This window comes from Alexandromys fortis, unplaced genomic scaffold (genome assembly GCF_014885135.2).
Source record: "Alexandromys fortis isolate MF-2015 unplaced genomic scaffold, M_Fortis_MF-2015_v1.1 scaffold_47, whole genome shotgun sequence".
NCBI lineage: Eukaryota > Metazoa > Chordata > Mammalia > Rodentia > Cricetidae > Alexandromys > Alexandromys fortis.
In genome coordinates this window covers 5,841,020-5,855,065 of record NW_026067957.1, presented here as the reverse complement: position 1 = coordinate 5,855,065, position 14,046 = coordinate 5,841,020, and the positions used below count along the sequence as shown (strand labels likewise).

The 14,046-nt window shown below is 43.4% G+C and overlaps 1 protein-coding gene across 7 annotated transcripts in view; it reads left to right on the top strand.

Moving 5' to 3' along the window:
* The window catches only part of Gpatch2l (G-patch domain containing 2 like), a 55,287-nt gene extending 42,993 nt beyond the window's left edge, over positions 1-12,294 (top strand). For 5 of the 7 annotated variants that reach the window (XM_050152423.1, XM_050152425.1, XM_050152426.1 and 2 more), the window contains one exon: positions 6,131-12,294. In XM_050152423.1, the coding sequence (XP_050008380.1) occupies positions 6,131-6,282 (152 nt within the window). In that variant the 3' untranslated portion in view covers positions 6,283-12,294. The remainder of the gene's footprint in view (positions 1-6,130) is intronic. The other 2 variants (XR_007593621.1, XR_007593625.1) reach the window with 2 other exon arrangements.
* The last annotated feature ends 1,752 nt before the right edge of the window (positions 12,295-14,046 follow it).

Here is a 14,046-nt window from a genome sequence, read left to right as displayed (position 1 = left end):
ATATATGTAAAAGTTCTGTACACTTAAGGTATATATATCACGTGTTATCAAAGGTATTACGTATCAAACCTATTATAAATTACTTTTCTTAGGTAAACTATAGATTGAACATCCCTAATTTAAAATCCAAAATCTTAAGCAATTCAACGTATGAAACTTTGGAGTACTGACATGCACGTGTGAGTAGATTCTCTACCTGACTGTGTGGGGTGAGTTGCGGTCAGAAGCAAGCACAGTAAAATAGCATGTGTGTGACCTTTCAGGTATTTGTGAAATGAACCAATCTAAACCCAAAGCACTTCTGGACCTAAACAGCTTGATTAGAACTAACTTACCCTGTGCTACGTATTACACATTTCAGGTCAGTTAGCTGAGTGAAGGCAGAGACCAGACAGTGTGGGCCCAACCCCCTTCCTTCCCCGTGCCATTGTTCAAATACCCTGAAATAGACCTCTTTGAGCTTCTATTTGGAGTGACTGCTAATCGGTGGCTCATCTGAACAATCTTAATCACAGACCTAATGATTGTGTGAATTTTTATAGTGGTTTCCACCTGCAGAGGCTCTGAGCTAGGCACTTTGTATGCACCTCTGCCTCAGCTGTCCAGGATGGATGCAGTTCTTACTATTCCGTTGACAAATGAGCAGACTGAGGTATAACCTTCTGAAGTCAAGGGTTAGTTCCAGGGTCAGGGCAGATGTTTCCCTGATGCTCTAGATTGGCCCTTTAAACTTCCAGATGTCCTTTGTATGCACAGTAGGATTGATTATTCCAGACCCTGAAACTAGGCTCTTCAACTAGTCTGTACTATTTAAAGAATTAAAATGAAATCTTTTCTCTTAGCTTTTATTTTATTTTTCCCTCTTTGGTCCTATTTTTTCCTCTTATTCCACCCCACCCCCACCCCCGGTTTTGGGGATCAAACCTAGGCCCTTGTGTCTGTTGGCAAACGCTCTAACTGCTAAGCTACAACCCCAGCCCTGCTTAATGCTTGATGAGATTAGAACCGTTGGGAAGAGCTGATTTCACATTCAGAGCAGGAAATGTATGTAGTGTATTGAAGAAGACATTAGCTGTTTCCACAGGAGCCCACTCCTCGGCTCTCACTTGTTGACTAAGCCCTGCTTCGCTGAGCACTTTCTTTTTTTCTGCTCACAACCCGAGTGCCCCATGGAGGTGAAGGACACAGCCTGAGCCTGTGCCATCAGTCAGGAGAACAAATGGGCTTGCTCTGCCTACCATCGGGCCATCTCCGATTCCACCTCTTTTATAGAAATGAGTGATGAAGAGAGGTGCGTCCCGCTTTGCCGCTGTATTAATACACATCAGGGGCCAGCTCCTGGCACTAAATCACACAACTGCATACATCTGTTATCAGCTCTTCACCAGTGTGATGAACAAGACTGCAGATAGAGGCTTCCTTGTGTCATTCTTTATAGGATTTTCCTAAAAGAATAAATAGCTCAGATCTCTGCCAACACTCTCCCCTGTCACTGTGATGAATTCAGCTTCTTTCTTAAGCATGCAGCTACAAATCTCTGCCCTTCCCCCACCCGTAGAAAGTTTTGAGTTGAAATTGACTGAATTTAAAGATCTTAGCAAGGCTAGGGGGTGAAGAAAGGAAGAGATACACACGTCTTCCTTGGTTTATTTGTTTGTTTGCTTTATTAGCACAAAGGGCTGGGGAAAGGACCCTTCCAGCCCTTAAGTAGTGCCTTCTTGAACTATAGCACTGTTATTTTCTTGTTTATGTCTCCATGTCCCTTCCCTCCCTGGCTTTATAGCATGCAGAGGTTTAGCGACAGTATTGCTCCCTGGATCCCAGTGAGTAAGTGTGTAGACCTTTTTCTAAGACTGGTATCCCAGGACAGGAATTTTCCAGAAAGCCTCTACCACATGCTGAAGTGACCTAGCTAGCTGTATTAGGCTCTTAAAGAATGTATTTCTTTTTTTGGCGGGTATGTGACTGTTTTCTTCAAAACTTGAGAATAAGTGGCTATAAGAAATGTAAGGCAGTCCAGGTGGTGATGGCGCACACCTTTAATCCCAGCACTCAGGATCCTGGCAGACAGGCGGATCTCTGTGAGTTCAAGGCCAGCCTGATCTATAAGATCTAGTTCCAGGACAGGCTCCAAAGCTATAGAGAAACTCTGTCTCAAAAAAAAAAAAAAAAAAAAAAAAAAAGGCACTCAGGCTTGTATTGAACCAGTGTGCTTGACGTGATTTTTCTTCATCAGAGCCTTTGACATTCAGACTCCTCCTCCTGAAGGTAAACCCTGGTGTTTAGAATAGGGGATCTGGGGCCACTGAAGATTCCATTCAGAGCCTGGATAGTTTGGGCTATTCCTAAAGCCTTTTTCCAACTTCGCATTCCCCAGGATTACAACCGTCATTCAGAAGCTGTATCACAGATGGTCTCTGAGCACTAAGCCAGCCATGTGTTCAGATGGGTGGGAATTTTAATCTGTTTGTTCACTGCTATCTCCCAACATCTAAAAATTCACCTAACACTAGAGCAGACTCACTTCTTTTTTTATTTTTATTAGCATTTATGAAACTAATGGTTGTCACTATGACACCTCATGTCTGTAGATAATACGCTTTGTTCATCTTCAGTCGCCATCATTTACTTCTCTCCCTCCCACCATTGCCCCTCTTTACCCCTGAGCACTTACTTTTATATATTGTTGTTTCCTTAGTTATTATTGTGACATGTATAAAATACATATAAATATTATAACCAATTGAGTCCATTTAGAGTTGCTCATACGTACAAGTTTTTAGGACTGATCACTTGCTATTGGATAATCACTTAAGGGTCTCATCCCTGGGGGAGACTAATTATCCGTCTCTCAGCAGTCATTAATTTTGTAGTTCTTCATCTAGGGATGGGGCCTTTGGTTTCCATCCATGTTGGTGTGACAGTTGGTGTTGTCATTGTTCAGGTCTTATTTAGGCAGCCATATTGCTGATATTTTATGGGTGTCCTTCTCTTATATAGAAGTTGTAATCTCACAGCAGATGTCCTGGTCTTCTACCTCTTGTGGTCTTCCACCTTCTCATTAGTCTCTAAGTCTTAGATGTAGGAGTCGTGTTGTACATAGTAACCATTACAAGATATCACAACAGTGCAGTAATGGTGCTCATATCTTGGGAATAACCAACAGCTGTCTGACTGGTCTTAAGGCCTGGTCAATAGGAAGAAATTCATGCCTGGTGTTCTCAGCCTAGATAACTACACAACTGGTGAGGTCATAGAACCTAGAAGGAACCTACTGTTGTCACTCTGTTAAACCAGTGCATTCTTAATACTTTTCCTCTACCCACAGATAAGTGTGGCTCTCCGCCATTACCAGTGAAGCTCTTTTTCCAGTTAGTCAAAACTAACAGATCAGAATGTGAGAGAACTGACCATGGGGCGTCTAGCTCCAATGTATCTAAATAAAATTATCTTAAAGTCGTGGCAGTATTCTCCATATTTTTCTAACCCCTTGGAAAATATCTAATTGCTATAAAAGAATATTGATACATAAGGTGTAAAAGAAAACAATGCAGCTAGCACGAAAACTGTTCCCACTGAAGGAGTGGGGACATCTTTCTTCAATGGGGACTCTCTCCAGTGGGAACAGTTTTTGTTCATTTTTGTCTTATTTTGTTTTGATCATCACTTCTGTCTTTGAAGTAGTTTTAACAGACGTATCTCTAAAGGATACACTGTCTGCTTTTTTAAATGCTTCTGAACCTTGCACAAAAGAGTTTATATTTTATAAGATTCACCCAGTTCTGTTTCTGAGGTTGTGTTGTGCAAAATCTCTTTGTTTGGCCGGTGGTGGTGGCGCACGCCTTTAGTCCTAGCACTTGGGAAGCAGAGGCAGGCTGATCGCTGTGAGTTTGAGGCCAGCCTAGTCTACAAGAACTAGTTCCAGGACAGGCTCCAAAACTACAGAGAAACCCTGTCTCGGGGGAAAAAAAATCCTCTTTGTTTGACTGTCACACATGATTTCCCCTTGTATGAGGAGGCCTGTGCCACAGCTCAGTGATCTTGATTGTACTGGATTGTGTTTTATTTTATACCATTGTCAAAAGCACTGCGTTCTGGGAGAAGATGGTGCAGGCATTCTTCTGGGTTACTTCACACTCATTTAATGGTGGTCTCAGAGACCAGACAATACTGGACCTTGGCATAGACATGACTGGAATCCCTGAACTTTTCTGGTAAGATGTAAAATGTACATCTATGGCAGTTTCTCAAGACAGCCATCATAAAAAGGCCATGAGATCTCCCAGCCCTGCACTGCATTATATCACCTAAAATTAAAAAAAAATTAAATTATTATCATTTTATGTGCATAGCTGTTTCACTTTCATGTATGTCTATGCACCATGTGCATGCAGTGCCCACAGGAGCCAGAAGGTCTTGGATAACTCTGGGGGAGGGGGGGCAGGAATAACCCAAGTTCTCTATAAAAACAGCAAGTACCCTTAACTGCTGAGCCATTTCTCCAGCCCCTAAAGCAGAGGTTTTCCTATATTGGTGTGCGCAACAACATTGGTCACAGTAGAACAACCCAGATGTCAATGGCCAGTGAGCAACAAAATATGGTTCTTGCACACATGGAGTGTCACTCAGCTTGAGCCTTTGGCACTCAGAACCTTGCAGTCTCGGATAAAGGCACAGTGAGTGAGCCAGACAGCCACAGAAAGACAAATAGTGGATGATTCCACTTTAATGAGCAACCTGAATAGTAAATTAATGACAAGAGAAGGTAGAGAGGTGGTTACCGAAGCTGGGAGGAGAAGGGGTGAGGAGTTAGTGCTGACAGTGCACAGAGCTTCCACAGCTTCCACTGGAGATGATGAGAGATTTCCACATCACCTCTGAGCTCCATGCTGAACAATGGCCATCATAGAAAACAACAGCAGCCAACAGCTTTCCAAGGATAGACTGTCATTGAGGTTTCTGATTATGTAGTAAGGATAGGGATGGTTCTGTGAAGTCCTTTCAGTTAAACTTGAACAACTGACTACCGCTGTGCAAGTGTGTGCAGATACGTGTTGTGCTGCTGTGGTTGAGATGCCAAAACATTTGAAAGCTACTATTTTTAAGAAATGTATATATAAGCTGAGGTAGGGTCATGTTGTTCAAGCATTTCTAATGTTAACTTCCAGTACAAAGTTGACATTTGAGTTTATTTGAGGATATAAGATAAAATAGGGTAAGTCCTTCCTATTCTTGTGATGTGGCTTTTGTTGTATTTGTTTTTGTGACCCAATCACTATTAGAAAAGTACCAAGGCTATATTATTGGGTAGACCTAGTGGATGTAAAAGAAAAGTCTAGAATCTACTGTATTTTACTCTATCTAAGTATATTTTTACCCCTGGCAGAGTGAATGGTGGTTTGTCCTGATCCACTCAGGGCAGTTGGAAAGGGGAAGTGGGTTGCTATTGGCGTTGGGTAGACAGGGTCCAGAGCACAGCTACCCAGTGCAGACGTCTCGATCAGAACACCACGCCCATGCTGCTCATTCCCTTTTGTTCCCCTTATTGTGTTTACTTCCAACATCATCATGTGGAGGAGCAAATGTAGCCCAGTATTGGAGCTTGAATTGCTATTTTTGATCTCTCTAGTTTAGTTTCCTGATCCATAAAATGGGGATGACAGTGCCTACTTCTAACAGTTGTTAAGAAATTTGGTATTGTACAGGTGTAATAGCACATGCATATAATCCCAGTGCTCAGGGGGCAAGGCAAGAAGACCATGAGTTTGAAGCCAGCTTGGGCTACATTGTAAGACATTATTTTTAAAACTACACATACATAAGGGGTGGGGAGAAGTGAGGTAGGGAGTCCTGAGTATGTGATGTTCAACAGCACGGTGCCTGGCACATGTGTGCTCCATGAGTAAAGTGGTCTAGTGTTTTCCTGTATCTGTTCTACTGAATTTATTTCTGGAGAAATGATTTTGTAAATTCCACTTTTTTTTAAATGAAGAAATTAGTAAACCTTATGAAGCCACTTAGGTGAATAGGGCATGAAATATAAAGATTAAGAAATGTATTTCTATGTCCCTCTTACCCTAATTTCTTACACTAACTCGTCTCTCTTTCCTTCTTCTTTTGTGAAACACAGTGCACCCAGATGTGTTGGAGCTAGCCACCCCAGCCCAGAAGCCTCCCCACTCTGAGTGGTTAGACGGGACCTCTGCAGCAGAGAAAGCTACTGCCTCAGCTCCAGCCATGTTTTTCAAAATGCCACATGAAAAGAGTTCTGGATGCATCTAGAGCCCAGTGGCTGATGGATGTTGAAACTTCGTATTATACAACCTTGGTGTCCTAATTGGCACTCCTGGTCCTTGCACCACCAGGACCCACTCCTCTTCACATGCAGCGGTGGCTCTTTCTTTTAGAAGATCTTATTTGGGGAATCTTTTTCTGTAAAGCAGCGGGGCAGCAGTTTTCCTTGAGGGGGCGGGGCATCTTCTATTGTATCCCTTACTCTGTTGTTAGCCCGCTGCTCACCTTCGCTGCTTTCCTAGAGCTGATGCTCCTGGGCAGCTGTGTCTTTGTTCTAGTAACAGCGCTGGCATCCCTTCTGCATAGAGCTTTTACTATCACCAGTGAAGTCCCAAATTCACAGCCAATTCCAAACACATTCCTCCATGGGATGTGTCTGTGCAGTACGGCTTGCCATCAAGCCTTTATTTACTCTGTGCCAGTAAGATACACCAACCAGGTTCTCAGTTTGGGGCCCCAGAAGAGACACCAGCATGAGGGGTTGGGAACTTCTTCCACTGGGCTTGCATATGAACTGAGGGATCACTGGCGGCTGTGTTGTCCTTGACCTCATCTTCATGGTCTGTGTTCTGCTGGCAGAGGGCACATCTAAGCTCAGAGGTTGGTGTACTAAAATGCAGATGGAGGTTTAGGTGCACAGCAGAATAGTCAGTGGCTGGTGTTTGCTCTAGCATTCTGATCCTGGCTTAATTATATTCTGAGTGGGACTTCACTGTTAGTTATTCTGTAGAATAATGCGCTGTTGTCTGAGAAGGAAAATGTCTTTGGGACATGCCTCTGTGTGGCGTGTTTATGACTGCTCAGCTGCATGTAGAGCTGTATATACGGTTGTGCCTCAAGTCAATGCTACTTTGTCAAAGTGAGGAATATGTGACTGCCTGGAGCTGCTGGGGAAAAGCCACATTTCCCAAAAGTATTCTCAAGAGCACCTGTCATTCAGGGGCCTGCTTGACAGGGTGCTCTTACTTTGTATCAACCGAGTGCTTCTACTCTGAAATACACAGGAGCTGATGTTAAACCCTCACTGCTTTGGTCACATGGAACTGAACACCTCTCCCTTAGACAGGTACCTCGTTTTCCCAAAGTGTAATTGTCCCTCCCACACAGTGTAATTAATGCGAGGTGGACAGGCGGTCAGAGTGTGAGTCTGTATGGAAAGGGGACTCTGAAGCTGGTTTTATAGATTCTGTGGAAGGCTGAGAACGTACCAGCTGGCCATAAGAGAGTGATGAAGGGAAATGCAGATAGAGATCATATAATGGAGGGTAACACCGAAGCCTCCAGTCCCCCAGAATCACCCTGATTCTTCGAAGGAGTGACTGTCCTATGGGGTGTCACAGCTACATCCACAGAAGGTAGGGAATGTGGCACTGTTTGGTGGCTCAGTGATGAAAGTGGGCTGTGTTGTGCGTACTCACCTAGACTTAGTTCCTGCAGTGGCCTGTGGAACACGGTTCTGACATCCTGGCTTGGGCCAAGGGAGAGATCTACTGGTGACACTTAAACCAGTTCCTAAACTTCATGCAGACATCGGTTCTGATGATGGCTTTTGAGACCGCCACGGTTAGGTGCAAAGATATTCCCGTAGCTCTCCTTTATGGTCCATTGCCAGGTCGTCCTCTCCTACCTGGGATTTAAAGTAGTTTATATATACATATTTATTTACACTTTAAATATCTCTCTGAAGCCATGCCAATTTTCAGAGGTAAAGGCAGACTTGCATATTGTATTCCGGCACATGAGTAAGCCCAAACAAGCTATAGACTTAGATGTTATTCTGCCCTGGGTTATATAATCTGTGTTTCTCATTGGTATCCCTGGTCAGTCTGAGACCCATGTCAATAATGTTTTTTCATGATTGTTTCATTTTTCTTGGTCATGAATTTCTATACATTTCTGAATAATTTTGACAGGGATCAGCCAAGATTATAGTATCTACCTGTAACGAATGGGAATAAAGTCATTTACCTGAGAAAATAGAATATTAAGTGCACAAATACTTTTTAATACAGGGTTGTAAATTACGCTCATTTTAAAGTACACATGCTTAGGGAAGCCATTTATTCTGCTATTTCTCTGTCAACCAGCTTCAGAGGCTAACTAGTATCAGCTGTATTTTAAACCTTACATTTAAACATTTTTATGACACGGTGGATAATGCCATAAATTAAGATCTGCTTTTCAAGGAGAGGTGCGGTTTTGTTGTCAGTATTGAAGATCACCAGACAGACCTTAAGGATGCACTGGATATGAGAAGCTAATGAAGCCAAGAGCCATGGTTCTGAGTTGTGTTAAATCCTTACAGACTACACAGATGTTTCTGAATTTCACTGTTGTGTTTTTTCTAACACAGACAAACGTGTTATCTACTTGCATGACGTCCATTCACAAGTTGTTAGCTTTGTGGAGGAATTTGAGGGGATTTGAGATTAATTTTAAGATGCAGCAGTTAAAGGAGGAGCTTCATTTGTATCCAGACCTCTGCACAGCTCTTTGGTCAGAACTGCTGGGAAGAGGAAGTCATTGCTGTTTTCGGGCGCTACATTTACAGGGACAGAATATAGTTTTCCTGAGTGGCATGTGTTTAAGCCTTGAGTTCTCTAGAGATCAGTTGCAGTGAGAGACTTTAGATGGCGTTGGCTCTTAAACAAGACCAGTTCTCAAAGCAGATGACCCAAAGTAAATAAAGTGTCTCAAACTTTGGTCCTTCGAATGAGATTTTTTTTTTAAGTAAAGTTCAGTGTGTATAACGAGTAATTTAACTATCTGTCCTAAAAAGATTTATTAAGGTTTGCATTCGAGGTTGAGAGTCACTGAGCATATCTGTCCATCTATATCTACCTACCTATGTATCTATCTATCATCTCTATCATTCATCTATCTATCTATCATTTATCTATATCTACCTTTCTATCAATCTCTCCAAAATTTCCTTCCATTGTCTAGGAAGTTCTGTGTTACCCTGAATTAACACAAAGCCACTGAGAACTAAGAGTTATAGGTACTAGAAGGAACTGCCAGGCCACCATGATCATAGCTGGTTCTTCAGCTCTGGGTAAAGAAGTATGGGGATGCATGCTCATTTAAGGTCTTGCTCTGTTTTGGCATGATTGCTGTGGTTCTGAGCAATGTGCTTTATTTCTCCCCTTCCTGGGCAGAATCTGTGGATACACCTTAGCAGCAGCTGTCTTCAGTGTCTTAGGAACTTTGTTTGAACTGAGCGCGGAGCGGCTGGCTCTAGCAGACACGACTGCTATCTTGTTGGGGGAAAGTGGAAGCATTTCACTCTTGTCAGCCTCTTCCTTTGCTCAAGCCAGTTTTGCTCGTCACCATGTCCTTATTTCCCTTTGCTGCAGTTAGCAGAGTTACAGCTTCTAGCAATAGTCAGGATGTGATTCTACCCCTTCTTTAGAGAAGCAAAGCCAGGGAGCGGGACTGCAGGTGCTAAACACAGACGGCTTGGTATTCGCTCCTGTGTTAGACTCTGAAGAAGAGGAAGGCCATGCCTGGAAATGGCAATGTGGAAGAAAAAGAACAATAGTGCTGAAGAGTGTAGAGTGTAAGGTTTTTATAAAAGGGGCCTAGCAGTGTAAATTTAGGCAGGATAATATACTTGTGGGTGTGGGGAAATCTCTTGGTAAATTAGCAGGAACTAAAGTTTTCCACTGTGGTCTAAAGATGAAGCTGACACTGGAGATACAAAGGGGCGCCATCCTAGATAGAGGGAAGGAAAGGGGTGCTCTGAGCAGAGCCCCAGACTGGTCCTTAGCCGGGCAGTGAGGACCATGTTGAAGATGCTTACATGGGGAGCAGCGTCTGACCTACTGAGTCAGTGCCTGGGAATGAGGTCCAGCAAAGCCTAACAAACCCTGCAGGGGATCCAGATGCAGCCTGAAGCCTTGGCTGCACAGGTGTTGCCAGTTAAATGGGCTCCTTGGCAAAGACAGATTTGTGTGTGATTCCTTGCCTAAACTCTCAAAAAATGGCTTTGTTCCCATGGGTTTCCCTCACAAACGCCTGGGAAAGGGTGATAGAGACCATGAGTAGAGGATGGAAGTGACTTGACACAGGTGTCCAAGTGTAACAAGAGTGACCGTCACTTTTCAGTTATCAGTATAAGATGGTACTTATATACAGCCACCTGTGAGTTTTATGTGTTCAGAAGTCAGTTTAAGGAAAAGCCTTACACATTTTTCTAGCATAGTGATGTACATTTTAATATATAATTCAGAAAAAATTAAAAGAACCAATACTTCAGCAGGCATATCATAAGCATCTGCTGAGGTTGGTAATCTCAGTACATCAGTCCACCCACATTCTCACGTCTGCTTTACACCCAGCTAATAGGGTGTGAAGGCTGGAAACCTGACAGTAATGCCCCACTGATTTGCGCTGTTTGCGTTACAGCGGCAGCACTTCAGAGTATGATAAGCTCATTTGAAGCTTTCGGGAAAAATGGACATTGTACTTGACGATTTTATTCATAGTAATTAAGATGGGTCCTGACTTACTCCAGAGCCCACAAACCCAAATTCTCCCTTCCAGAGAGATGTGTAATGAAGGAGTTCACTGTATTCGGGAAGGTGTTCTGAAAACTGCCTAGCACTGGTTCCCTAGACTCTGCATGTGTCCCCTTTCCTAGCTTAAAGGTTAATTAAAACCACCTGTTGCACCGGGCGGAGGTGGCGGTGGTGGTGGTGGCTGTGGCGGCCACTGCCTGTAATCCCAATATTTGGGAGGCAGAGGCAGGTGGATCTCTGAGTTTGAGGCCTGCCTAGTCACCAGAACGAGTTCCAGCAGGACAGCCAGGTCTGTTACACAGGGAAGCCCTGCCTTTGAGGGGAGGGGTGTCTTTATGGTGGCTCATGCCTGTGATCCCAGAATTGCAGGGCAGAGGCAGGAAGATTCTAGGTTGAACTACATAGCAGGTTTTGTCTTTTAACAAACAATTGGAAAAGCTTTCTAAGGTTTTAATAATGCAAATATTTTCTTTCTCTGAAAGGTAGTTCTGATCCTTGCAGAATCTTCAGATGTTTATAATTGCAGAATGAAAGAAGATAACTTTTTAAAATTTATTTTTTATTTTATTATGTATACAGTGTTCTGTCTGCATTTATCCCTGCAAGTCAGAAGAGGGAACCATATCTTATTACAGATGGTTATGAACCACCATGTGGTTACTGGGAATTGAACTCAGGACCTCTGGAGGAGCAGCCAGTGCTCTTAACCTCTGAGCCATCTCTCCAGCCCAGAAGATAATTTTGAACTAGCTTCCGGGTAGCTTTTTTAACTAGGAGCTGAAGCCACCCCAGCATCATGGTAACATTTAGTTCCTACTGTCCAGGATCTCAGCCAGTGCCCCTCCTCTTAGCGGTTTTTGCAAAGCACCCATTCTAAATCCTGTTAACCTCAGCCTCTCAGCAACTAATCTTGCCCTCCCACCCATGACTGACTTAGCAGAGCGTCCCCCACCTCTCAACCACACTTCCTCTCAGAACCCGAGTACCTGTGGACCTGTCTTGCCCTCAGTTCTTGTGTTTTGTGCATTGCTCGGGCTAGCTATAAATAGCCTCTTTTATAGACATTTTTGCATTTTTAATATGCTCAGAAACTACCCCCCTTCAAACAAAATACCCCTCCTTCGACTCTGGACCCCCACCCACCACTGAAGTATGACTCCTACTCTGTCTTTAAATTCTGTTTGTTTGGGTTTTTTTTGTTGTTGTTGTTGTTGGAGCGGGGTTTTAGCCCTGTGTGCACATGCAGATCAATTGGGAGTTTTAAAAGTGGTGGTGGTTCAGCAGGTGAACGGCATTTGTCACCAAGCTATGCATAATTGTGTTTACATGTGATTAAAACCAGATGCATTATAGGAGGGGACATATCCAGTAGATGACCTTGTGACCCAATCTATCAGTCAAAGCACTGTTGCCAGGAAGGTGTTTTCTCTGCCATTGTATCTTCTAACTTGTAATTCTATATATAAAAGGTATTGATTTTTTGTATGCTAATTTTATTTCCTGCTACTGACTTGTTCTACTTGTGGGAGTTAATTTTACCATTAATCCACTGGAGTAAAAAGAAAAAGAAAATCTTCCTAAATGCACAGGGGATTGAATGGAAAGCAAAGAGTTTACAGCGGTTAAAATTGTGTGTGCGCGCGCGAGCATACACATGTGCGTGAGAAAGAGACTAAGAGGATTTCTTCCGTGGGAGGCAAATAGACAATGGCATCTTTTGCCCTAAAAGCGTTCACCAAGCCCCAGTGAACTTCTGGCGTGAAGACTGAGGTGAGCCACCGCAGGTCAGGCATGGGATGCACAGGAAGAGGGGTCTCAGCTCCTTCCAAACATGACGTCTGGTAGTGTGGGTAAGTACTAAATAAATCAGTGAACTATTACAAACTAGTTTGCCTTTCTGCATCTTGACCCTGGTGGAAGAAATGTCATTTTTTTTAAGGTTTGTTTGTTTACTTATTTATTTATTATGTGTACAACTTTCTGCCTCCATGTATACCCAAACGCCAGAGGAGGGCGCCAGATCTCATTACAGATGGTTTGGAGCCACCATGTGGTTGCTGGGAATTGAACTCAGGACCTCTGGAAGAGCAGACGGCGCTCTTAACCACTGAGCCATCTTTCCAGCCCGAAATGTCATTTTTTACTATAAATGTCTAGCAAGTTGTGTTTGGCGTAGGTTTCTGTTCAGTGTATACTGCTTGTGTGGTCTTTAACACTTTCAGTGGACCTGGATCTGTGTGTTCAGCTGACTAGCAGAAGCAACCTCAAAACTCTGCACGAGTCCATTTCCGTCCAGGAGTGAAAGTATTCCCACAGGCCAGGTGGTATAGAGACTGAGCCCACAGCTAAAGCCATAAACCAAAGTAGGAAGTGACACGTGCAGCCAAGATAGGAACATAAGTAAGGCGACGCTGTGAACATTCTTAATCAGGAAAACGGAAAGCCTCCCTAGTAATTTACCAGAATTCTGCAATCAGGGGAAATGAAAAGATGGGTTAGTTCTGTGACATTAAACAACACTGATTGTGGTTTCAAATCTGGGACTGTCCTCTTCGTAGAAAGGTCTGTGGTCTACGCCACCTACACACTGTCGATTCTTTGCTGGGAACTAGTTCGTGAGAAGACTGACTTGGAAGAACAGGAAGACAACCAGCCTGAGAAAACTGAAAAGGCACTTGGAAGAGAGACTTATCCTACTCCATACTGACATGAAGTCTAACTCTGAAAGTGTTGTGCAGCACAGGAATAGTCAGTGGGGCAGATAGAGAATTCAGAAATAGGCTCAACTGCTGAAGAAAGTTGAGGACACCGCGAAGCTGTTGCCCCCGGGCATGGGGGTGGGGCGGGGTGGGCCGAGATAAACTAGAAGACTGAATGAATGATGGATGTGGAACAACTGTTTAGAATACCTCAGATGGCTGTACAGGAAAAGGGAGGTTGGACCTGTTCCTCACACTGTATGACAGGATAATGTCCAGATTGACTGAGGGTTTGATTACACAACACTAGCTACACAATTACTAGGGAAAATAACAGGTGATTTCTCTTTAACAGGAATCAGCAGGGTATGGCTGCTGATGGTCTACACTTTGCCCAGTGCGTGTCTCCTCTGCTAGGTGCTGTCATGTTTGGTTTATTTTTCCCCCCACAATTTGGGGATTCAGTAGGAAAGGAAAGGGCACAAGATAGAGATGTTCTGTGGTTGCAAGTCCTAAAATACTAAGAGTTTTCA